The sequence below is a fragment of the Stomoxys calcitrans genome, chromosome 3 (genome assembly GCF_963082655.1).
Source record: "Stomoxys calcitrans chromosome 3, idStoCalc2.1, whole genome shotgun sequence".
NCBI classification, from domain to species: domain Eukaryota; kingdom Metazoa; phylum Arthropoda; class Insecta; order Diptera; family Muscidae; genus Stomoxys; species Stomoxys calcitrans.
This window is the reverse complement of record NC_081554.1, coordinates 80,164,735-80,189,923: the sequence shown is the minus strand read 5'-3', so window position 1 is coordinate 80,189,923 and position 25,189 is coordinate 80,164,735. Positions and strand designations below refer to the sequence as shown.

General features: G+C 38.5%; 4 protein-coding genes across 4 annotated transcripts; 2 read left to right on the top strand and 2 right to left on the bottom strand.

The window, feature by feature from the left end:
- Positions 1-2,729: 2,729 nt before the first annotated feature.
- LOC106093754 (PHD finger protein 14) lies at positions 2,730-9,983 on the bottom strand. Its single transcript, XM_013260894.2, has 2 exons — positions 7,323-9,983; positions 2,730-3,994 (listed from the first exon to the last, which is right to left on the bottom strand). Exons 1-2 carry the CDS (start codon positions 9,844-9,846, stop codon positions 3,033-3,035), a joined length of 3,486 nt encoding a protein of 1,161 aa, XP_013116348.2. The 5' UTR covers positions 9,847-9,983; the 3' UTR covers positions 2,730-3,032.
- A 2,838-nt stretch (positions 9,984-12,821) lies between these two features.
- Positions 12,822-15,503, top strand: LOC106093753 (voltage-gated purine nucleotide uniporter SLC17A9). Its single transcript, XM_013260893.2, has 5 exons — positions 12,822-13,218; positions 13,289-13,460; positions 14,031-14,246; positions 14,308-14,917; positions 14,985-15,503. The coding sequence occupies exons 1-5, from the start codon at positions 13,145-13,147 to the stop codon at positions 15,230-15,232; spliced, it is 1,320 nt and encodes a 439-aa protein (XP_013116347.1). The 5' UTR covers positions 12,822-13,144; the 3' UTR covers positions 15,233-15,503.
- On the bottom strand, positions 15,408-18,603 carry LOC106093752 (elongator complex protein 3). The gene is made up of 6 exons (XM_013260892.2): positions 18,487-18,603; positions 18,182-18,423; positions 17,472-18,119; positions 17,198-17,415; positions 16,771-17,134; positions 15,408-15,664 (listed from the first exon to the last, which is right to left on the bottom strand). Exons 1-6 carry the CDS (start codon positions 18,506-18,508, stop codon positions 15,506-15,508), a joined length of 1,653 nt encoding a protein of 550 aa, XP_013116346.2. The 5' UTR covers positions 18,509-18,603; the 3' UTR covers positions 15,408-15,505.
- Positions 18,604-20,644: 2,041 nt separating this feature from the next.
- Positions 20,645-23,874, top strand: LOC106093749 (uncharacterized). The gene is made up of 5 exons (XM_013260889.2): positions 20,645-20,949; positions 21,012-21,377; positions 22,449-23,038; positions 23,109-23,280; positions 23,353-23,874. Exons 1-5 carry the CDS (start codon positions 20,818-20,820, stop codon positions 23,467-23,469), a joined length of 1,377 nt encoding a protein of 458 aa, XP_013116343.1. The 5' UTR covers positions 20,645-20,817; the 3' UTR covers positions 23,470-23,874.
- Positions 23,875-25,189: the final 1,315 nt, after the last annotated feature.

Genomic DNA, 25,189 nt, shown 5'->3' with positions numbered 1-25,189 from the left:
TTTCAAATCGGTCTATAACCTGATATAGCTACCATATAAACCGATCTCCCCATTTGACTTCTTGAGTCGTTACAAGCCGCAATTTTTTCCGATTTTACTGAAATTTTGCACATAGTGTTCTGTTATGACTTCCAACAACTGTTCAAAGTACGGTCCAAATCTGTCAAGAACCTGATTTAGCTCCCATGTAAACCGGTCTTTCGATTATGCTTATTCGGCTCCTAGAGCTTAAATTTTTACTAGAATAAAATAATGACCTTCAACTAGATTTATTTTGTATAAATTTTTAGCAAAATCCATGGTGGTGGGTTCCCACGATTCGGCCCGGGCTTGTTAATTCTCTCATTACGTAAAATATAATTTTTTTTGACTGAATGATAAGTGTTTTGCAAAAGTAAACATAAAATAAGAAATTTTAGATACTTTTTTATATTTCCAAGGGGTTAATCATTGTTTTTAAAATAAACGATGCGTATACCCCTACACATGTTCATTCGTTGCTGCCTCAACAACGACTGAAACAAAGAGCGTAAGAATATGTGTGACTTGCCATCAAAGCTACCGTAAAGGGCTGGTCATCCCAGTTTTAGAGCCATTGCAAACGCATTCATCGCCCGATCTTCTCAAAACTTTGCACTACGCTTTCTTCTATGACTACCACAAACCATGACGGCACACGATAACCATGAGCATCGCACGAGCTGGAACTCCGAGCTCCGATCTGTGTGATGTTCGTTGACACCACGAGCTGCTTAGTTGGGAGTTACCGGGAGCTTCACAGGTTGTGGATGGTGGAATCTCCATAGTAATTCTCACAGTAATTGCTGTCACGGACAATCAGCGCTATCGAGTGGAGAGTCTCAGTGGGAGACCGGGCGGCACTGGGCCTTTGTTAAATACTGAATACCTATGATACTTGATATGCAAAGGTGAGTTATTGGCGCCTTAAAATAACCAATGGCTCTAACATAGCGATCGGCTTTGGAGCGATCGGTTTTATGAGCCGGAATGAGCTTGCTCATCTATAATGAAGTTGACGAGGAACCACACTTAAACATGCAAATGTTGCTACAACAATAACACTACCACAAAATGTAACATTTATGTTTTCGTTCAATTTTGACTACTACTGCAATAATCTGGCAATTTGATAACCGATCTTCACAAAATTTGTCATTACGACTCTTTTGACCACAGGTAAATTTCATAGATTCCTGTTTAGATTTAGATATAACTCCATTATTAAATATCTCTGGATTTTCGATTTTAGGGCCTTTGCTAACGCATGTATCAACGGACCTTCTAAAAATTTAGCGTAAAGATTTTCTCTTTGAGTCCCACAAAATGTCCGGATTTTAGTCGAAGTTCTACATTCAAATTTAAGCAAACTGTAGTTTCGCCGACTTAGTCTGCATATCTAATATGGTGTAGGGTATCAGAAGGTCGGCTTCGCCCTACGTTATATTCCCCACATGCCCTACACCTGCTATCATTAGCCACACCGATTTTGCATAAGTGAGTTCGCAGTGTGTTCTGTTATGATACCAAAAGCTATACTCCTTCTTACCTTCGTTCAGTAATAGCCTCGCATTCTCACATTCCGGATCTCCCCATAGGATTTTCGCCTTCCTACCGACCGTTGCGCTATATATATATATGTCCTTTATTTACAATTGCAGCATATCAAATATCTGTTTTACAATAAAGCAGTAAGGTAAGGCAAAAGTCGGGCGGTGTCGTTTTATAATACCCTGCACCTACACTGTAAGTACAATGTGGGAGCTATATCTAAATCTAAACCGATTTCGAGCAAACTCAGATATTGTGTGTGGTCGTCGTGTGTGATTGTGTGATATTGTGATTGGTCAATAAATGCGCTTGCAGTGGCTCTAGGAGTGAAAATCGGGCGATATACATATATGACAGTTATTTCTAAATCTTGACCGATTTCTATGAAATTCGCCAGTAGTTTCGAAAGTCATAAGGAAATCGTCTTCGCTAAATTACGAAAGAATCGGTTAACAAATGAGCACTTTATTGCAATATTTCTCAAAATCGGACGAACATAAACATGGGAGCTATATTTAAATTTGAACCGATTTCGAGCAAACTTTATAGATATTGTGGTGGTCATCTAGGAAAATGTTGTACAAAAAATTGGGAAGATTGATCAATAAATGCACTTGCAGTAGCGCTGGGAGTTAAAATCGGGCGATGTATTTATATGAGAGCTATATATAAATCTGAACCGATTTCTATGAAATTCACCAGTATTCACCAAATTTCAAAAGAATCGGTTAACAAATTATTGTATTATTACTGCAAATCGAACGAATATATATATAAAAATATATTACCAACAAATTCTCTAAGTTATAATACCCTGTGCCACAGTAGTGGGGTAGGGTATAAATATGACCAATAGTAAAATGTTCAGTGCGAACATAGGGCACTATTGTCCTTACTCATTACTTACTTATATTTGCCCATAAACATTTCATTAAGAAACTGTGGCAAATTTTTGCTGTCCGATTCAAATGATAGGGGACCTCCTTTTTATAGCCGAATCCGAACGGGGTGCCGCAGTATGACACCTCTATGTGTTAAACCAAACCGTCCTTACTTGTTAAACCATTAAGCTGTACAAGATTGTTTTCAAAACAAAAGATCGACGAGAGTGTTGTTGTTGTTTTTTAAATAAAATTTGTATATTCTAAATAGGTGCAAAATACAAAACCCTGGAGTACATACAAACATAAATTTTAGCAATTTAATTTGATTATTATTGTTAAAATGTAAAATTTATTGTTTTTTTTTGTTTTGTTTTCTGAAAGAACTTAATAGTTATAAATAAAATTAAACCCGATCTCAAATCGGCGGTCATGCCTTAATACAGTAATATAATAATATAACCATCTAAAGATTCAGAAAAAGCGATCGTAATATGAATCTATGTCATCCAATGATAAAGAGGAAATTTGAGAAATTTAAAAATAAAACGAATCGAAATACTGTAATAAGAATATCTATTACTAATGTTTCTCCTCATCTGTTGGGTCACAATCCGCACAGTGCCAGGAATAGCCGCGTATTTTTGGAGACTTCTTTAGAGGCGGATCCAAGCAAGTAAAGTGATAATGCTTCCGACATTCATCACATGTAACCATATTAGTCGTAGTGCCGTTTGTGTGACATACACAGCATGCGAGTACTTGATTAGCACTTTGTTGGGCTGGGACTTTGGTGCGCCCTGAGCTCGTACTAGTGCTGGAGCTGTAACCTGCAGAAAGTCTTGACGGCACTGGTTTTCTAGGACTACTTTTACGGGGTGATGTAAATGTCTTTGCAGGCGTAACACTAGGCGCAATGCTTGGGGAATTCGAGATAGTCTTTGCCGCCAAGGCGTTTGCGGAAATGGGACGGGGAGGAGTTACATTGGGTTTCGGAGTTGTTGGAATGGGATCCTCGGGAACACCAGATGTTGAAAAGTCTTCAATTGTCTCCACAGAACCAGGCCGAGACGCTTCGTCCGCAGAACGCACCATATCAGCAGAAACGTAAAAAAATTGAGCTTCCGGAGTAACCTCTCCGGGTAATGGTAAAGTTTTGAACTTTATTTTGATCTTAGGTATGCCGGCCATGGTGTCACTAGGTGCCTCCATATCGTGCTGCTTCTTTTTGCGTTTACGTTTGTGCTCTTTGCTCAATGACCTTTCCGTGTCCGAGGAGAGATTATGTTTATTTTTGTGTTTGTCTTTTCGTTTTTGCTTGCGGGATTGTTTAGAATTTACATCTGTTACAGAGAAAGCACCTTCTAATGGAGTGATATTGTTTGCTATTGTGGGGTTGATGGTCGTTGTTGCAGCAGAGGGCGGCAACGCCAATGGATCCGCATCTGCTACAACAGGTAGTGGTGTAGATGATTTGGGGGTCATTACAAGTACTAATGGTTCATCAATAGGCAATGATGGCAGCACAGGTGATGGGTGAGTATCTAAAATGTAGATAAGATCGTTATTTGTGTGTATGTAGACTTTTAAAAATAAGTATTCAATATCGAAAGTTTGACCAAAGATAAAGAGGAACAATAATCGTCAGTTATTTGTTGTAAAAGTGTGTTGTGCACTAAAGTGGCAGCCCTTGTCGTTGAAAGACTCCATTGGATCAATCCGGAGAAAAACAGTTACGCATAGTAGAATTTTGTAAATACTTGGGCCCTAGTATATATAGGCCAACCACACAAAAAACTTCCCATTGTAACAAAGCCACCCAACATACCTGAATCGATCATCTCCAATGAGTATTTTGGATGGAAGTATATCCAAATTTTTGGATATAGCCCCAACCATAATTAATATGTAGACGGTTCTGTTTGTTTGTTTCGATAGACTCAAAAACGGCTGAGCCGATTTTCTTGCAATTTTCACAAATGGCCCAAGATGGCCCGGTTGCGAAAACAGGGCACTTAATTTTTTGCTATCTTAAGGCGGCAGGGTGGGGTTTTGAACCCTCCCACTTGCCTTAATTTTCAAAAACGCCAGATCTCGGAGATGGGTTAGGCGATTCAAGCGAAATTTTGTTTGCACACAATGAGGCTCAAAGTTTGTTGGTGCCTCTTAGACCCAAAAACGTCTGAACCGATTTTCTTGAAATTTTTACAGATTGTGGGGAGTGGTCTGAAATGAACAATAAATAGGCTAGGAAGGAGAAATAGGCTATGCAAATTTTTGATATCGGAAGGGAGCGGACCCTATCCCTTTCCCCAACGGTTAGATTAGGTTAGGCAGTCTGCCATCAGACTCACTTAGACGTTTTCGTCCATTGTGATACCATATTGTTGTTGTACACTTGTACACTGAGGCTCCATGATGAAAGACTCCTATGATACCATAGGAACAGAAGAAGGAAGATGCCTTCTAGTTCTTACCTTTGAACCATCCAGATCGCTTTATGAATTTCCAATAACTTGCAAATGTTCACATACGCAAAATCAAAGAAATGAGAACCTAAAGTGGAACTCCTTCTGACTGCTAGTGCGAGACACACACGCAGAAGGTGTTCTATAGTCTCTTCTTCTTCGTTGTCCTCAATGACAATGGTTCTCTTGCAGGTGTATAGGGCAAGAGTTGCCTTTCTTGCCTTTTCCAAAATGTTGGATTTGAAGTTCAGTTTCCTGTCCAGCAAAATACTCAGGTATTTTGCGCTTTCTGTAAATTAAACATTCTCTCCACCCAAGAAGACCGGTTCCACTGTAGGTAACTTGTATCTCCTACTGAATAGAACTACTTCTGACTTGCACGTATTTATACCAAGACCACTTTCGGTAGCCCACTTTGCTGTTGCACGTAGAGCTTCCTGAAGTATATCTCTTAGAGTGCTGGGAAACATTTCCCTAACCGCAATTGCCACGTCATCAGCATATGCGACCACTTTTACGCCTTTTTCTTCCAGAGACAATAATATATTGTTAATGACTATATTCCAAAGTAGCCAGTTCACCTTCTTGAGGTGTTCCTCAGCTGAGCCATCTTTTTAGATCCACAGATCCCAAGCCTGCCGTGATGCATCTTTAAGCCTGCCGTGATGCATCCCAAGCCTGCCGTGATGCATCTTTAAGTAAGTAAGTTATTAATAAAATTTCTTACGGTAGAGTTAATGCCTAGAAACTCCAACTTGATTGGACGTAAGTTTTACATTATTTAAAGCACATTAATGTCAAGAAATGCTATCCTCTAGCGAACACTCTATGTAGCCGACTAGATCGTGAAGGCCTATTTCAGTGGATTTGCTTTTACAATATGCATGCTGATGCCGCGACAGGCGATCTCCAGGGATCTTTGTCCTAAGATATGTTTCTATCAACCTTTCAAGAGTCTTCAGCTCATGTTGATTAATAACCAAAGTACAGATCACAATTTTCATCCGATCATCTTAAACATTGGCACAAACTTTTTTTTGACCTAGAGACGAAGCTTTCTGAAAGTTAAAGAAATCGTTTCAGATTTGGATATAGCTCCCATGTATACATTTGTCCGTTTTGGACTAAGACTCACGATTTCGTGCAAGAGAATCATGCACTTCTGTTAAATTTAATGGAAATGGTTCAGATTTACATGTAGCTCCCATACGATACGATATGTATCACCCGATTTTCTCTTTCTGAGCCTTTGTTAAACTTATCTAAATTTTGCACAATGTCTTCTATTACTTTTACTACCTTTCCATTTTGGTAAAAATCGGTTCAGATTTAGATATAGCTCTCACATAAAGGTTCGTTCGATTTTGACTTGTACTGCAATAACTTGTCTTAAGCTTATTTGACTTAATTTTAAACCGATCCTCACAATATTTGGCACGAAGGATTCTTTATGGATCTTCAAATTGCTGGTAAATTTCAAAGAAATCGTTTCAGATTCAGATATAGCTCCCTTACATATATATTCGCCTGATTTTCAGTTTCAGAGTCTTTGCAAGAGCATCTATCCACCGATCTTCCCAATATTTTTCACAATATACACAGAATTTTAATTTCAACTATTTAACCTGCAAAGTCAATGTGCTGTTGGTATTAAAAAGGTGGGGTTTGCCTGACGTTAGGCCATTCTTACTTCTTATTGATGAATGTCGGTTGATGAATCGGTCCATTTCGGCCCGACCGAATTTAATACGCTTTTATTGTTTTTCTGTGGGCCCAGGGAAGAAAAACCACACACCCCTATAACCTAGGGAGCATTTTTAAATCTACCCTGGAATGTGTTTTCTCATAACTTGATATCTTATTTTGTACGCTTTTGAATAACAGTTTACATTTTGGTCATAATTTGACGGAACTAGGATAATTCACATTCCAATAAAACAATCGTAGCCAGTTCATAGTCAACAAGCTCAATTTATCTAACTATAGGCCAAAATTGTTGCTTGAATCCACGATATATGACAATCCCTTTTGTTAGGCGGAAACATTTGAATCAGCTTCAATTTTAGTTTTAAATAAAATTGGCACTTTGGAACAAAAATATTTATATTTTCATTCATATATTGCCCAATTGAGCGAAAATCAACGACAAGGAAATGACGCAAAAATTAATTACAAGTTCATAGATAAAGAGAATGGCAAAGATAGAAAGAAACATGGGCAAAAGGGCGAAAGAAGTAGGAATTATTTGTCCGAGCTTTTCAATTTTACTTTAAAATTGTGAATAAAAACCAATTCAATTTTGAATCAATCCCAAAAACGCAGTGAGAGCAATTGCATTGTTTCAATTGATTAAAAAAAATATATTAACCTAAAATTTAAAAGTGTAGTTTTTTTTTAAACTTACTTTCAATGTACGCTTTCGTTGACGATTTTGATGACGTTTTGAAAGAAGATTTTTCGTTATTTACAATTTCTGGTTGAGGCTGTGCTATTTGTTGTGACGACATTGATTTTGAATAATTTAAACTTAACTTAGATTTTTTACTTAATTTCGGTGTAATTGAATCAGAACTATCATTGTTGTTGTTGTTGTTGTTGCTATAAACATGACACTTTTGTTCGCTAGAATCTGTTGGCTTGGGCGTTTCAATAACATTCGGTAGAGATTTGTTCAGTAGCTTTTTAAACGATGTCGACGATGAAGGTGAAGCCAAAAAATTTGCAGTTATCTGATTATCTAAGGAACGTCTTTTTGCTGGGCCAGGCCCCTGGTTATCTGTTTTGGTGCTGTTCAGATGCTGCTGCAATGTATCCTCCTGGTTGGGTGTTACACTCTTCACGGGCACAATAATTCCATCTTTGTTGAATCGTGTTCGAGATTTGCGCGGACCTTTGGGCATTTCGGGCAACACATCCGACTGATCCGATTTGTCACACTCCGAACACTGCCAACCATATAGTTTCGACTTTTTGGGATGCCTGGTTAGCGGAGGGTTCAGGCAGCCAAGATGGTAGAACAATTTACACGTATCACATTTTGCCAACAAATGTTGATCCGTAGACTGTTTACATATGCCGCAATTGTGTGTTTCCATTGGCGGAGCAGTAGAAAGCAGGTGTATTTTGGGCGATTTGTGTGTTTGACCATGGTGTATGAATGCCGATGGATAGCCTGCTATGGGCGACGAATTACAAAGCGGAGAATCCTTAGCCTGTGTACTCAGCAGTCGGTTGCTGTCCCCTTTTGTGTTCGGATGATGTCCCAAGTGAGCCAATGGAAAGCCTACGCCCATTTTGAGAGCCGCCGCTGTGGGAACACTTATGGGTCTATATGTGGGTGTACAGGTCTTCAATGGTTCTTCGCTTGTCGGACGCCCTATGTTCAAGGGATTAGGCAAATTCTTGTTCGGACACAATGAACTAATGTGTGTATGGATTTGTGATATGGAATTTATTAAGGACTCGTGTTTATCTTTGAGATCTTTGTTCTTGTCTAACAAGCTATCATATTCGGATCGAAATTCACTTTGATCTTTTGTTAGGCTGGAGTTCTTAGTCACCATTTCTGTCAGTTGCTCTTTCAGTTCTTTTGTTCTCGCAATACGATCAATATAGTAAGCTACAAATTCAACGCTAAATGCAGGTGCTATATGCCACTTCTTGCGTATATCAATCAGAGATTGTATTTGCGTATCTTGTCGCTCCATCAAATCCACATCAACTTCCATGACATTGGCTTTGGCTAAAAGCCGATTGTACGCCGATGCTGAGGTAGTTATGAGACGAGACATTTTTTGTGTAGGAACCCATGGCTCCACCCTCGCTTGTTTGTGGTTAGCATATTTTACTTGATACTTTTGAAGTTTGCGATTTATACGCATTTGTGCAGGGCATGGATCGTCGAGGTTATGCAAGGATTTCTCCTTTTGCTTCTCCTCCATGTTAGCTCGGAATGTGTGGTAGTTTCTCTTTCGTTTTCGTATTAGTTCCTTCTCTGAATGTACCTTGCAGTGGGCATAGAAAGGATCTGCAGCATCGGTATCCTCGTGGTGAGCTTCGGTTAAAAACCCAGCAGCTTGAGCACATGTCACATGAAAGTATGTTTTGCACATGCCGGCATCACAACCTATGCAAACACCGGTGCGAGAAAACCTCGAGTCTTCGCAAAGTGAGCAAGGCTTTGCCCCCCATTTGCTGTATTGCATTTCGAAGAGAGTTACACAGGATAACTGGTCTACTTCACCAAAAGCCACACCTGGCACATACAGAGCGCATACCAGGTGCACCCATTTCCCAACATCTGTTTCTTTGTATATCCCACCTTTGTTGGGACACAATTCACATGTGGGCTCCGACACGCCAGCCCTGCAAGCCTCACAAAACCACGGCTCCGTAGAGCATGTAGAGTTTGTACTGGATATACTATTATTATCACTAACGCCATAGCATCCCTCATGGACCGAAACACCACAACCATCACACTCTACAATTTCATTGGAGTCATCACTACGATCTCCCAAGCAGACGCAACAAATCGCTTTTAATGGAATCTTCGATACTGTAACCGGTTTTGCATCCATTCTTCTCAAAATATCTTCTAAGTTGTCACCACCATTAACCACTAAGTCCTCACTCTTATTTATTGTTGTTTTCTTTTCATCTTCTTTTACATCCTCGGTAGCCTCTGCCAGTAACTGTTTCAATTGTAGCGTAGAATCATCTGAATCGCATTTGTCCTCCTCATCATCATCATCGTTGTCGTCCTCGTCAGAGGCGGAACTAGAGTTATCATCGTCCCCACCATCGCCATCGTCGTCTTCCTCGTCTTCGATTCTAAAGTCGCTGTCTGACGAACTTTCGCCCAAATCGAATGCCAGCAACGCTTGTGTAGTCATTTTGGGTTGGCGTTGGCGCTTAAAAGGTGCCATTTTCGTTAATAAATTGTTTGCAATATCGAGTAACGGCTTTTCATTTATACAATTAATAAATTTACAATAATATTTTTATATTTTTCACAATTTACTTTTTTGCGAAAAGAGACACGGCGAAAAAATGTATGCAAGCTATGATGCTGCTTCTTTGCGCAGCTGACATTTGGCAAAGCCTCCGGGTGTGATAGCAAAAACAAAAACCGGTGGTCGGTGTTACATCGCTTTTAAAAATTGACGTTTTCTTCCATTTCTACTATTCGTAAACAATGGACAGTGGTATCCATTTAAACACACAAACAGGGTACGAAACAAATACAATTATAATAAATGCCCCAATTTAATGTCAGACAAAAAAAAATTAGTAGTTCTGTAATTCTCAAAAATTGCAAATTTTGCCCATAAACAGGGGAAAACTTCTCACATATCAATGAGTGCAGTCCGATTCAAGTTTAAGCCCAATGATAAGGGGCCTCCTTTTTATAGCCGAGTCCGAACGGCATGCCACAGGGCGACACCTCTTTGGAGAGAAGTTTTACATGGCATAGTACCAAATGTTGCCAGCATTAAGAGGGGAAAACCACCGCTGAAATTTTTTTTCTGATGCTCTCGCCAGGATTCGAACTCAGGCGTTTAGCGTCAAAAGCGGACCTGCTAACCTCTGCGCTACGATCGCCAGAAATTCTAACATTAACTCGCATGGCATATGAACAATGAAACAGACACACGGCATTAGGTCTGTTCGCGTACTTTTCCAGTAAAAATTTGCAGGCGAGTAGAAACAGCCTTTACTCTCTTTTTCTTTTTATTTGAATTAAACAGCTGAATTTCGTAAAGCAGCTGTTCGATGCTGCAAATTTCTGCTGGAAAAAACGCCAGTAAACATTTGCAAGCTTTATATTACCAAATGCTCAAAATTGTGCTCGCTCTCACGAACTCTCCCATTCTCTTCTGCTGGCAAATAAAGTACGCGAATGACTTCCAGTAACAATTTGTGCAAATTTGCAAAAACATGCCTAAAAATTGGACCCGGGAAGAACCTACGGGGTCCTTGAAATATTTGCACCTTGTTAACATTGGCAATGTAGGTATCAAATAAAGGTTAAAAATTCTCAAGACCCTTTAGGTCCTTCACAGGTCCAATTTTTATATATGTTTTTGCATATTCGTAATCTACCCGTGGGTGCACCCTTTAAAGTGAATTTTTCCCTTTTGTTCCATAATTTCTCGATGGGAGAAGTTCTCATAGAATTAGGTATAGGTACAGAATATAATTGTTGTTGATGTTGTAGCAGTGTGTTATACACAAAGGCGGCAGCTTTTGCCGCTAAAGGACTGATCAGAATATAGTAATAAATTTGCGTTGTTTGATCAGTTCTATCCATGTATTTGGGCAAGGGGGATTTAAAAAGGAGGACTTACGCGAACATCTGTTAACAGCCGAGTTTTGGTTGTGTGTGTGCATTACAGTTAAGTACCATAACACGAAATAACGAAAAATGGAGTGAACTAGACAGATAGTGCTTTTAATATTTTGTTGAAATCCACCCATCGCAGGGCAGGGGTTAGCATGCCCAGCTATGACGCTGAACGCCTGGGTTCGAATCCTGGCGAGAACAACAGGAAAAATGTTCACCGGTGGTTATGCCCTCCTAATGAAGGCGACATTTGTAAGTTACTCTTCCATGTAAAACCTTCTTGCCAAAGAGGTGTCGCCGTTCGGACTCGGCTTTAAAATGGAGGCGTTTATGATTGAGCTTCAACTTGATTCAGCACTCATTGATGTGAGAAGTTTGCTACTGTGAATTTTGCAATTCTACGCTGTTCAAAATGGCGGTGATGTCGTCGCCCTTTTGTTACGTCTGTGTAGTTTGGAACAGACACCGAATCAAATTATCTTTGAATATAGTTCATTTTCACAGACAAGGTTGGTTGTCGTTATGATCTTTGGAAGTACAAATATTGAGCACTTACTAATAGGAGTTTTTTTTGTTTTAATGGCTCAACCCAGGATTCACTAATAGAAGGTTAGGTCACATGCAAAACACAAAGTGGATAGGCCCCATAAACATCATTAAGGATGTCAAATCTGACTATTGAAAATGTCATCATATAGGAGAAAACGTAAACAAAGAATGAATGTAAAAAGAGAACAAGTTGACATCCTCAATGCCAAGTACTGCCAAATATTAAAAAAAAAGTATATCGGCTGATCGCTTGGCTTAACCTTATTCAGTGAATCCTGGGCTCAACCATCTGTATTTCCTGTATAAAATGAGCTGATGAGAGCCTTAAATGCGGTTTTTATGGGGTTTTATGCCACTTGCAAAAACATAAAGTAGATAGGCCCCATGAACATCATAAGGGACGTCTTGAAAATGTCATCAAAAAGGAGAAAACGTAAAAAAAATTGTAGGCCGGCCGATCGCTTGGCTTAACCTTATTCCGTGAATCGTGACTTGTATGAGTTTATTCGAGTCTCCAACATCGACATTTAGTATTATGACAGGATATTTCCTGCACAATTAGAATTGACGCTATACATTATCGATGGGTCAGGGCTCGTGATAATATATTGCGTTGCCCAAAAAGTAATTGCGGACTTTTTAAAAGAAAGTAAATGTATTTTTAATAAAACTTAGAATGAACTTTAATCAAATATACATTTTTTATACTTTTTTCTAAAGCAAGCTAAAAGTAACAGCTGATAACTGACAGAAGAAAGAATGCAATTACAGAGTCACAAGCTGTGAAAAAATTTGTCAACGCCGACTATATGAAAAATCCGCAATTACTTTTTGGGCAACCCAATATAACTATAAAACAACAGTATTTGGGAGCCGAATATAACTCTGAAATGACTCGATTCCATCAGCTGTTCAACTTGACCGCCAGCTCAATTCTACCTTGTCAATGCCCCATAATGGGTTTGGAAGGGAAGTATGCCTATTTGTTTGAAGAAACAGCTGTTTAAAAACAAATTACGAACTGCGAGTTGGAAGTTCGTGGCAAAAGAAAATTTGCAAATGATTAAAGAAATATACAAAATTTAAAAAAAAATAACAAAACTAATTTACATCACAATAGAACGTTACGTTTCATTGCTAAAACTTGTATTTACCGATTTAAGAAAAGTACGCAATTAAAATAACGGGTAGATTTGCAATTCTTTGGATAAAATGTATCTTCGGAGCTGACGACGGCTGATTCTAACTTTAACGTGTCCAAAAACAGCTTTGTAAAGCAAATTACCTTCAATATTTGCCGCAGAGCACACAGTTCAGAATAAGTTTTAAATATGAGTATGGAAGAAAAACTTAAGTATTCATTATTAAGAAATGAATTGGTAGACACTCAATCGATATGGACTCGGTAAGCTTTGGGTGTGTTTGGGAGATGTGGCAAAAACGATTCCATTGAATCCCTCTATTTGTATTTACAGGCACGAAAAGCGCATATGGTTTATAACATTAATCACAGGCACTTGCATGTTATATTCAACGCGAACTACCATGCCGCTGCTTGTTCCGGCCGTAGCGGCGGAAATGAAGTGGAGTAAAACAGACTCTGGAACAGTACTAAGTTCCTTTTTTTGGGGATATACATTGACTCAAGTAAGTACAACGTACACTCGATAGTGGGGCAATTAGTTACTTAAAGGCTCTAAAAACTCGCCTTGTAATATCGAGCATCATATGCCCTCTGTATTTATGGAAGAGCCGGTGCCGCCAAGACTCTCCACTTAATACCGCTGATTGTCCGCGACTGCATTTGCAGTTACTCCGTATACCTATGGAGCATTCCACTATTCACAACCTGTGGTTGCTCTTAGCTTAGCTTCTCATGATAACGATGAACACCAAAAAGGAGCTCAAAGTTATCTCGTGCCGGGACCTATTTTAGTCTTCCAGATAAGGTATATACACTCAAAAGATATCGAAACATCAATTTTGATTTAATATGCCAGGCCATATCTCTATATTCAGGGTAATCTTTCTGTCTTCTGAAAATTTTTGGCAGTTTACGTCGTATAAAAAAATCAAATTTTGCTGATTTCCTGGTTGGGCGATGAAGGATGACTGGGATATGTAAACAACATTATTTTCATTTCTAACATTAGTTTAATTTATTCAACAAAAACCATTGCACAAAATCTAAATTTTAATATAAATTTATTTTTTCAGGTCGTTGGAGGGTATTTTAGTGACCGCTTTGGCGGTCAACGAGTGATACTATTTTCTGCTATTGGTTGGTCGTTCATAACATTTCTCATGCCCAACATTATATGGTGGGCTCCTAATGTTAAAACGTATGCTATACCATTTATTGTAACCATACGTATAATAAATGGAGCATTTCAGGGTGTACACTTCCCTAGTATGATAAGTCTAACAAGTCAAGTAAGTAATAAATTATATTGTCAGTAATATAATGATTAACATTTCAATTTATTTTTCCTAGAACCTATGTTCAAACGAACGCACAAGTTTTTTTGGTCTCCTAACATCTGGTTCTGCGATTGGAACACTGTTGACTGGAATCTTAGGATCATTTATGCTGGATTATTTTGGCTGGTCCTATGTTTTTCGTGTCATCGGCTTCATGGGAATTTCATGGGCTTTAATTTTGAGATACTATGCCATGGCTGGGGAACGTAATCGTATTATTAATGTCTCCCTACCCTCCAGATTGTGTGTGAACAAATCGAATGTCGAAACGGTGCCGTGGCTTAAGTATTTCACTAAATTTTCATTTTGGGCTTGTGTTCTTACACATGCCTGTGAAATGAATTGTTTCTTTGTGTTACTTTCGTGGCTGCCTACATACTTCCACGATTTGTTTCCACACGCCAAAGGTTGGGTAGTGAACATGATACCTTGGTTAGCTTTGCCACCCAGCACATTCTTTGCCAAATATCTAACGGGGAGACTGCAGGCACGAGAATGGTCGATGTCTTCAGTAAGGAAAATTGTACAAAGCTGTTGTTTTGCTGCACAAAATTTAGCGCTGTTTATCATGAGCAGGACGACTGATTTTCACACAGCCCTTATTTGTATGACAGTGATTATTGGTAAGCCTTTGCAAAAAAAACCCCAGCGAGTTTGCATCCAACAGTTTTTTTTTTCTTTATCTTTAAGGTGGCACTGGATTTCATAACAATGCTGTTACTGTAAACCCTCAAGACTTGGCTCCTTCTCACTCAGGCAGTGTCTTTGGTTTGATGAATACTGTGGGAGCCATACCGGGCTTCTTGGGCGTCTACCTGGCCGGACACATTCTAGAAGCCACTCAAAGTTGGCCAATGGTATTTAGTGCTGCGGCTGGGATAAATCTCATAGGCTGGATAATTTTTGTGGTCTTTGGCTCAGCAGAGGCTATAGTGTGATTTAGTTTAAGTTAATTTACTTCTAAAAGACGTTCCACTGCATTATACATTACCATCATAATCTGTTCGTGCATTGTGTAAAATAGTATTTATATAAATAGTAACAATGTTGGCTTTTTTTCAATGTCATAAGCAAACCTTACTTTAAGCAGATTTACTAAAAATCTTTTTCTAGTTTCTTTTCGACTCTCTTCTTGATAAAGTACTTTACAGAGAATGTAATTTTATGTTTTAAGTAGCATAATAATAAAAATATTTTCAAAATCTCGAACTTCATGCAATTTTTTTCGACATATATGGCCCATCCAGTTCATAACCCATTTTACGATAGTAATTTCTTGTACCAACACCGGAAATAACAGCCAGCTTAATACTTCCATGCTCCTCGCGGGCAATTCTTTCTGCTTCTTCCATCAGCAACATACCAAAACCCTAAAACGATATAGATTTTTTATATAATAGACATTAGAGGTGTGCACAAACATCTTGAGTAGCCGTAAAGTGCCACATGTGCATATATGCAAAATATTTTGTCCTGAGTAAACTGATTTGTCTGGTTTGTCCGTCGTTCATTTCATCGTTGGATTTCCTGGCGGTTGGAGGTTTACTTTTCTTACTGTAATCGAAGAAAGGCATGCTTCTACCATTGCACAGCTCACTAATTAGTGAGTAGGTGGAAGCATGTTATCTTTTTTTGGGCTTAGCGGACTAATGATGTGGCTTTGGTCGTAGCCTGCCCAATGCTTTCTATTCTAAATAGAAGCAAAATCAAAGCTAATTTGTTTCAGCTGGACAGAGAAATCCATCGATAAACTGATTTGTCTAAAATTTCATTTGGAGATTTAAAGTACAAATGCCATATCGGCTAACGATTTTGATAGAAAATCGCCTCAAGCCTTCACATATGAGGTACCGTTCGTGCAGTGATTCTTGTAAGTGAAGGAAGGGAAATAAATCCTAAATTAGGCCTTTTAAGTAGCTCGATGCGCTTCTCCAATATCAATGCCCTTTACAAAAGTCAAACCTGAAAAGGGATCTTTTCCAAAAAACGCAACTTTATTCCTAACCAATGCTAGGCTGTGGACAAGGCCGTGATATTAAACGACACATTGTCTTAAAAAAGTATAAATTGGTTACGGGGAAAATAACCATTGAGGTTTTTTTGTACAATGTTCTTATCATGATTCAAACCCATGGAAGGATTCCCCACGAAGGTTCTTGGGGAAATATTGCGTATAGAACGATGTGGACAGTTTAATTTACTACTATAGAAATTTTGTCTAAAGTTATGTAAAAATGTCTTACGGCATCATAAGTTCACAGTCTTGTGGCAGGCCTACTGGCCATCTTTATACCTTATTCTTTTTAAAGAATCGATTTTCTAATTCAACGTAATTTTTCTGGTTATTTTTAGGTTTTTGCAGCGCACAACAAGCCGATTACTGGCTTAGGTGTATGTCCATATTGCCATGGGGAGGATTAATCTCCCTCTATTCAACCTAACCTAACCTAATTCAATGTTTATTTCCAATTCTTACCTGATGTTGAAATTTGGTTGGATCTCGAGCATTTACTGGTACCACCGAACCATAGACATGCAACTCCCTAACTATAGAACATTGTCCATCCTTCAGTTCGGGCCTGAAGGTTTCTGGTGAGCATTTGCGTAAGCGCAACAGACCTACAAGAATGTCTTGCGCTGGATCTTCATATGAGAGGAATGTTTCCCAACCGCCATTTGCCACATAATCACGTCGTATTAATTCGATTTCATAGGGTCGTACTTTGTTATGTATTTCTTGTATGCCAACTTCGCGTGTACGGACATCACGACATTCTGTTCCCAAGTCCTTCATGCGGGCCAAAGCCAGCTCTCGGAGATTACCATGCTCAACACCGGAGCTATAATATAAAAAGATGATGACAAGAATAAGGATTATTGATTTGTAAGCTACAACAACCTACCTCACAAGAGGCATTGGTATATCACGCTGCACACGATAAACACGAGTCCATGGCGGAACCAAAGCCAATATTTTTGCCACTAAATCGACCAACATTGAGGGTGGATACGACTTGTAACGACCGGTTTTCCATAGCTCGTACAACCCTGTACCACGTATTACCAATGTTGGGTAAATTTTTAAACCATCCGAACGGAAAGCAGGATTTTCAAAGTACTCCTATCAAAGGGTAAAAAAGCGTAATGAAAATTATTCATAATGATTTTCCTACTTACTATAAACTGTTCAATATCTCTTTCAAAATCTACATTCGGCAAATCTGGCATCATATGCGTTACAATTTTGTAGCCTGCATCTTTGCCCAAATGAAAACTTTCACATACTGCCTTCACCGTATGACCACGATTAGTATCTCGGGCCACATCTTCATACACCGATTGTACTCCGATTTCTAAACGAGTACATCCGTATGACAACATATCCGAAATATGACGCTTTAAGCAATAATCCGGCCTTGTCTCAATTGTAATACCTATACATTTGGTTCGTGACTTTTCCGAATAACGAACAGCTTCAGCGACATTCGCACTGGTATGACCCGAAAGAGCATCGTGCAAATTTCTTATAAAATAGTCACGATAATCTTCTGGCAAGCACATAAACGTACCACCCATAACTATGAATTCCACTTTGTCCACTGAGTGGCCCAATTGTTTGAGTTGTTCGACACGATGGCGTGTTTGCAAGAATGGGTTATAGCGGGCTCGTATAGCACGCATGGATGTGGGTTCATAGCCAGTATACGATTGAGTAGAATATTCAAAGTCACTATCTGGGCCACCAGGGCAATAAACACAAATGTTGCCGGTCATATTGATGTGGGGACACCGATGTGGCTTACACATAACAGCTACAACAGCAATCTAGGTTAACAAGGTAACATTAACAGAAATGCCATAAAACAATTTATAAATTTCACACTTACGCCACTAGCGGTTCTTATAGGCTTTGCCCTTAATTTTGGCAAAAGTATCTTTTTAGCGTCTTGTGGCACCGCTGCTATAATGTCCACTAAACGAGGCGAGCTTTCTAAACCATACTTGGAAGAGATTCGAGATTTCATCCGATTAAGATTGACATCTTTCTTCTCTTCATGAGCCTGTAGAAGTTCCTGAATGATCTCACCAATTACAATTACTTGGCATTCCTCCCTGCTTAAACCAACTCCTACATATGGTGATCAAAAGAATATATAGAATTATTCATATATTTAACTTTGTGCCAACTTGCCTAACTTCTTTTTCTGCTTCATATTGGGACAGTTTTGCGTTTTACTGAAGTATTTTAATAAAATTTTTCAATTGTACAATGCACACGTGTGTATAAATAACACAAAATAGTTTGTTTTTATTTTATGTCAGCTGGTGACTGATGAATGCAGTAATGGGTTGTTCGCATTTGAACATCTATCGTACAATTTTTGTCTGACAAAATATAATCATGGCTGAATTATTGAATGGGTTACTCGCGCGAACAGTTGTTAACAGCCAGCCAGATTTAACGGGAATAAGATGTCTGATTTTCGTTTACATTCTTTTTAGCTGAATATTCTGTTCAGTTTTTCGAGCGGAATGCTGTCTAACTCCATATGAAAAAAAACGTCGGCTGAAAATTGGCGGAAAAGTAATACTCTCGTTTATAGTGAAGAAAATGGCAAAAAAAATTATAATAGTGACTTGAAACTATTGCCGGCGTCATTTTTGTTTGTTTTATTGGTTTCTATGGCTCGTTTTTCTTTATTTATTTATTTGAGAAAAAATATATAAAATAGAGAAAACAATAAGTTCAGATAAAAAACCATGTTTTGGTATGGAAACAAAAACATTTGATTGCTGTCAAATTGCTCTCGCGAAACAATTAAAAGTTTCAGCGGCTATTCCGAAAGCAGAATAGAATACCAACCCTTTGTTTTTATCTTCTTTCTCGCATACTATCTGCTCATGTACACACACTTTCTGCACACGTTTACACACACGCAAACAAATTTCTTTGTCTGTGTTGGCAAAACGTCGATTAGCTTAATGACAAGATGGTTATTTCACCATTTGGGGTTTTTTTCGTTGTACAAATGAGACAACCTAGAAACCCATAAATAATTCAACCATGGTATTTATGGTCCAATTAGAAGCAGGGCATGGCCAAACAATTAAACCTGGTCTCATTTGTACAACAATCACAAATTATATGGTGCAATCCACCATCGTGTCATCAAGCTGATCGACGTTTTATCAACAAACACAAAGAAATTTGTATGCGTCTGTGTATACGTGTACGTACATGAGTAGATAATATGAGAAATTTTTTTGGCAACCAACCACAAGAACGAAAGACGCAAGTAAACTAACGCAAACTTTATTTTTTTACGCGAGACCCGCCATAAAAATGTCAAAATGTGCCGACTGAAAATGATACAAAAGCAGAAAACGTAAATTAAGAATAAATGCAAAAAACGAGCATTAAGAATGTCAACACTAACGAGAATGTCAATACGTAGTGTCGAAAATTCCAAAAAAAATTGTCAGTCGATTGCTTTCCAAAACCTTAAACCCCGTTTACACTGCTCTTTAAATCCTGATTTAATGGCTCAATCGTCTGTTTTCCCCTTATAAAATAAGCTCACGAGAGCCTGAAATCCGAATTTAATGAGCGGTATAAACGGGGTATATATATATTATGCAAGATATATTTATTTACAGTTTATGGCAGTTGCCCAACAACAACATTTTGAGTGCATTATCTGTCAAAATCAGTGATTAGCGCAAATGTGGTTTAGTATGTTACTAGTTAGCGCCATTTTTAAATATTTGTGTATTTTATACACACACCAAACAGATAATGCATTTGGCGAGAAAAAATTGTACTTAGCTGTTTACGGTACACTACCTGGTAGTTATGCCATATTTTTATGTCCGTTTACAGTGCGTTTTTGGGGATTTATTCATGAATGTCCATATCACACACAACCAAACGCAATTCTCGAAAACAGTTGCATGTGTTGTTACTTTTATCGATTATTGAACCATAATTCGGGTTTATTTGGAATTTTAAAATAAATCCTGCAAAAATGGGATCTTATTTTCGTATGGTAAAACCTGCAAAAACACAGGATTTAGCACTTAAATATCGAAAAGGCCATAAATCCCGATTAAGTGGTCATTGTAAACGTAATTTTATATAGAGAATCCAGTGGTTTTTGTTGTTGGGCAAGTGAACCTACCTTATGTGGGTACCCTAGATGTACTGTAAAAAACATTGCATTTTTTCCGTGACTTCCTACTCTTTTATTGTGTTTAAGCTTCTGTCGCCCCTGTTACCCATAGTGTAAACATTTCGGCAATCTGACATTTATTCTTGATTATTATAACTTCTGACATTCTAAATAATCTCAAATTTGCGTCTTACCATTATAAATAATTTTTGTAAAGAAAATAAAAATAAAAAATAAATTGTAATAAGTATTTTTAAAAGAGAATGAGTTAAATATATAGTTTTGTGAGGACGTTGGCATCTTTGTTATTTGCCCGATAAAGAACATTGTAGAGCCATTTATATCTACTGAAAATGGCATCTTCCTGCATGGAAGGAGGTATTCATGGAAGTATGGATATGATGGACATTTCGGACGATGATATGAATTCGGAAGTGCTTTCAGATGATGAAAATCATGTACATGAGGATCACTTCAGTTTTCCGGTAGTTTTCGATAGTCAATTATTTAAGAAATCCATTTCTTATATTGGAATTGTGTTTTACAGAATAGCTCCACTTGCTGGGTTTGCAATGGGTATTACGGGCCCAATTTCGGTGAACCATTGTGCAGTACTTGTCATGCGTTTCTTTACAACACTGAACCGGCGGAGGAATTGGAAACGACCATATCAGACGATGAAGATTCGGGTAATGATGAACCCCCTTTTAAAGATAAAACTGAGGAGAATGATGACGATGACGAAGATGATGATGATGTTGATGCCGAAGTTGATGTTGATGTTGACGATGTGGAGGAAGATCCTGACAATGATGACGTCGTCGAAGATGTAGTCGACGATGTGGAGTTGGAAGTGGACAATGATATGCCAGAAAATCAACCAGCTGAGCATGAAGCACCTGAGAGACCAATGGTAATTATATTGCAACTTAGGATGTGGTTTAAAACTTTACGATTTGGATAAGCATTTCATAAAGATGTCGAACATTTAATAGTGACAGTGAATGTAACATCTTCTATAGAGGTTTTATGCCATAGATGGGCAGCATACACATTCGCACATAAATTTCTATGCCAGCGGGTATAGGAAAAACGATTAGAAGCACAAGGACAGTGTAAACAACTTTGTGTGGCTGCGTTCGGCTGCGTCAATATCAAAGCTATTCCATTTGGTTGATGATACACAAACACAATTCGGTCTTTTGTTGTTGTTGTAGCATTTGTTGTGTTCTATCTTTCGTTTGCTTGATTCTGATGATGAGTGTCCAGATCCAGGAATGCAGCGACTAAGATGAGATGCGTCCAGAGGGATTTGAATCTGAATCGAGTGGGTCTGGCTGGGCAGTTCAAAACGTGGCGTGTGGTACCTGGTCGCAATCAGCACATACATCTTGTATCAATCAATCCTTTCTCTGTAGGAGTTGAGGCGGCTGCAACTTCTCTGGCTTGCCGGGGAGATCAATTTCTTTAGGTGCAATGGGAGGCCGTCGTTCTCCAAGAACTACATTCATCCTGGAATCTTTTAACCGCACCTGCTACCGTGGCAGCATGAATGTTGTCTAGACCCACTTGATATGCCGCTTGATCCAGAGATTCTCTCTTATAGTGCTGAACCTCACGCTAAATATTAAGACTTCTGGAGGGTGCTTAGAAGCAAATACACACTGGTAGGATCTTTGTCTCCTGATGGAGATGCTCCACATGAGAACTGAGGAGACAGTCCGTCGCAGTTCGAATGCAGCATTCTGACAAATCTGAATATTATTCCTCTGCGTGTCACAGAGCTGACGAGACGGACTGGTGCTGCATAATTTATCATAGACCGGCCGTTTCAACTATATTAGTGTGCCCACACTGTCTTATATAAGTGACTGCAGTACAGAGTTAGTGGTCGAAAACTCAACTGGATCATCACTCTCTTTTTAATCTAATCTAATCTTTTTAATCTGATTTTCTTTTCTGTGTTTATTTTTAACTTATCCAGGCTGTTGAGAGACCCAGGCCATCAGCTCCGCGCTCCCTGCCACAGCTAATGGAATTACTGTGTGAAGCTCGAGCCAATGCAAATGAAATGGGTGTTGGAGCCATAATACCATCCATTAGACCAAATCACATTCTATCATTTCCGGTGGAAATTATGGTTATAATATTTTCCTATTTGGATGATATGTCCATGTGGAAGGCGAGTGAAGTATGCAAGCAATGGAATCAGATCATAGCTCAAAATACCTCGCAACAAATGTGGCGGAAATATTTTAAGGAACGTTGGCCCTTGTTTCAAAATTTGGCTGATGTTCCCAATTGGATGAAATTATATGGGGCACTAATGAGTTCGTGCTTTTGTCGAACATGTCTACTGCAAATGGCTTTGAAGACACCACCAAGGCGGCAGAATGCCATAAGAGCCAATTTTTTGAGAAATGATTTTCGTTTGGTCAACAGTTATGCTACAGAAGGTATTGAGGCTATTCCACTGGATAAACAAAACACATACTGGCAGGCCAGTATACAAGGGCCCCCCGGCAGTCCTTACGAAGGTGGAAAATTCTTCATTTTCATATTCTTTCCCGAGAGGTATGTACTAGTGAAAAATTTGTATGTTTTTTATACTTTATAACACGAAATGTTTTTGTTATTGCTGTAGATATCCCATGATTCCACCTACTGTTCGTTTTCTTACGAAAATCCTGCACCCCAACGTTTCGCGTCATGGCGATGTTGGTATTGATATCTTTCAACACAATTGGTCGTTGGCATTGAATGTTTCCAAAGTTTTATTGTCCGTTCAAAGTTTGCTCACCGATCCTTACACCGAGGTTGGTTATTTTGCTTCTTTTGCAAGTGATTGTGAATAATTTTACTCTGTGCTTTATTTTGAATTTTCTTAGGTTTGTATGGAACCCGATTTGGGCTACATGTATGAACATAACCGCTGCCGCTTTGAGTCTCTGGCACGTTCGTGGACTTGGAAGTATGCCATGTTCGAACTCATTCCACCACGCTAGTATAAAGTATCATAAATATATACTCCTGGGCTTTTATTCCTCCCTTTTGTTCATATATTCCTCAAGCTTTAAAAGTACATACATAGATACAAGCATATGTTCTTTTTATTTCTCACAATATAACAATAATTAAGAAAGTTTCCTTAAATTATCACAAACTATTGAAAGTGAAACTTTTAACTATGGCTAAGTAGTTACTATTATTTTTAGTATGCATTTATTTTTAGTTGTGCCATTCATTTGGGCTTTCGTTGCATTGGTACTCATTTTCGGCAATTCAGTGAATTTGTTCAAAATTTATTTATTTCAAAACCTAACACATAAATTCAAATAAAGGTACATTTAATTGTAAGCATTCAAAATCAACAAACAACATAACAACAATTTTGCACAATAAATTAATATCTCAACTATGTATAATTAATATAAATAAAATATACTTAAATATTTAATTGCATTTTTTTTGGGAATTTTATGACCAATATTTGCTATGAAAATGAAATAAAGGCAAATTTTGACAAGCTCGGCTGGTTCAATGCATCGTACCGACTCAGTGGAGTTTTCATGGACTAAAGGCTGTTACCGAAGTTTATGTGTTTAATCATTTTCACCACGGTGGGCCTGCCGTGTTCCTGGTTCGTGCCGGGATTGAAAGAACCCCCATCTCTGGTTATGTACGGTTTGCCAGAATCGCATCCATTATCGGTCAGTGTCAGTGAGGTGTAAACGGTGCAGTGTTGTAAAATCGAAAAATCTTGGAAATAACTCCAAAATTTTTCAACGGATAGAGATATGTAGACGAAACCTAACACAGTCAATGTTGAGTTAATTTCCGAAAAATATGCAGCGGATAACTTTTGGTAGGAAGTGACAATCTGCACCATTTTTATACCCACCATCATAGGATGGGGGTATACTAATCTACTCATTCTGTTTGTAACACTTCGAAATATTAGTCTAGGACCCCATAAAGAAAATATATTCTTGATCGTCTCGAAATTCTGATTCGAACTAGCCATGTCCGTCCGTTCGTCTGTCGAAATCACGATAGCGGTCGAATGCGCAGAGCTAGCCGCTTAAAATTTTGCACAGATTCTTTATTTGATTTCTTGAGCCTCTGGAAGCCGCAATTTTTGTCAGATTTGGCTGAAAATTTGCACGTGGTATTCTGTAATGACACCCTTCCTGAGCCCCTGGAATTTTGTCCGATTTGGCTGAAATTTTGCACATGTTGTTCTATTTTAAATTTCAACAACTGTGCAAAGTACGGTCCAAATCGTTAAAGATCCTGATATAGCTCCCATATAAACCGATCTTCCGATTTGACTTCCTGAGCCCCAGGAAGCCACAATTTTTGTCCGATTTGACTGAAATTTTGTACGTGGTGTTGTATTATGACTCGCAACAACTGTGTCAAGTACAGTTCAAATCGGTAAAGAACATGATATAGCTCCCATATAAACCGATCTTCGATGTTACTTCTTGAGCCCTTACAAGCCGCGATTTTGATCTGATTTGGCTGCAATTTTGCATATAGTGTTCTGTTATGACTCACAACAACTACGCTAAGTACGGTCCAATTCGATCTATAACTAGATGTAGCTCCCATATTCAGAATTAGATATAGCTCCTCTAGCAGAATCCATAGTGGTGGGTTCCCAAGATTCGGCTCGGCCAAATTTAGCATCCTTTTAATTTTTTTCCAATATTCGTAGAATTT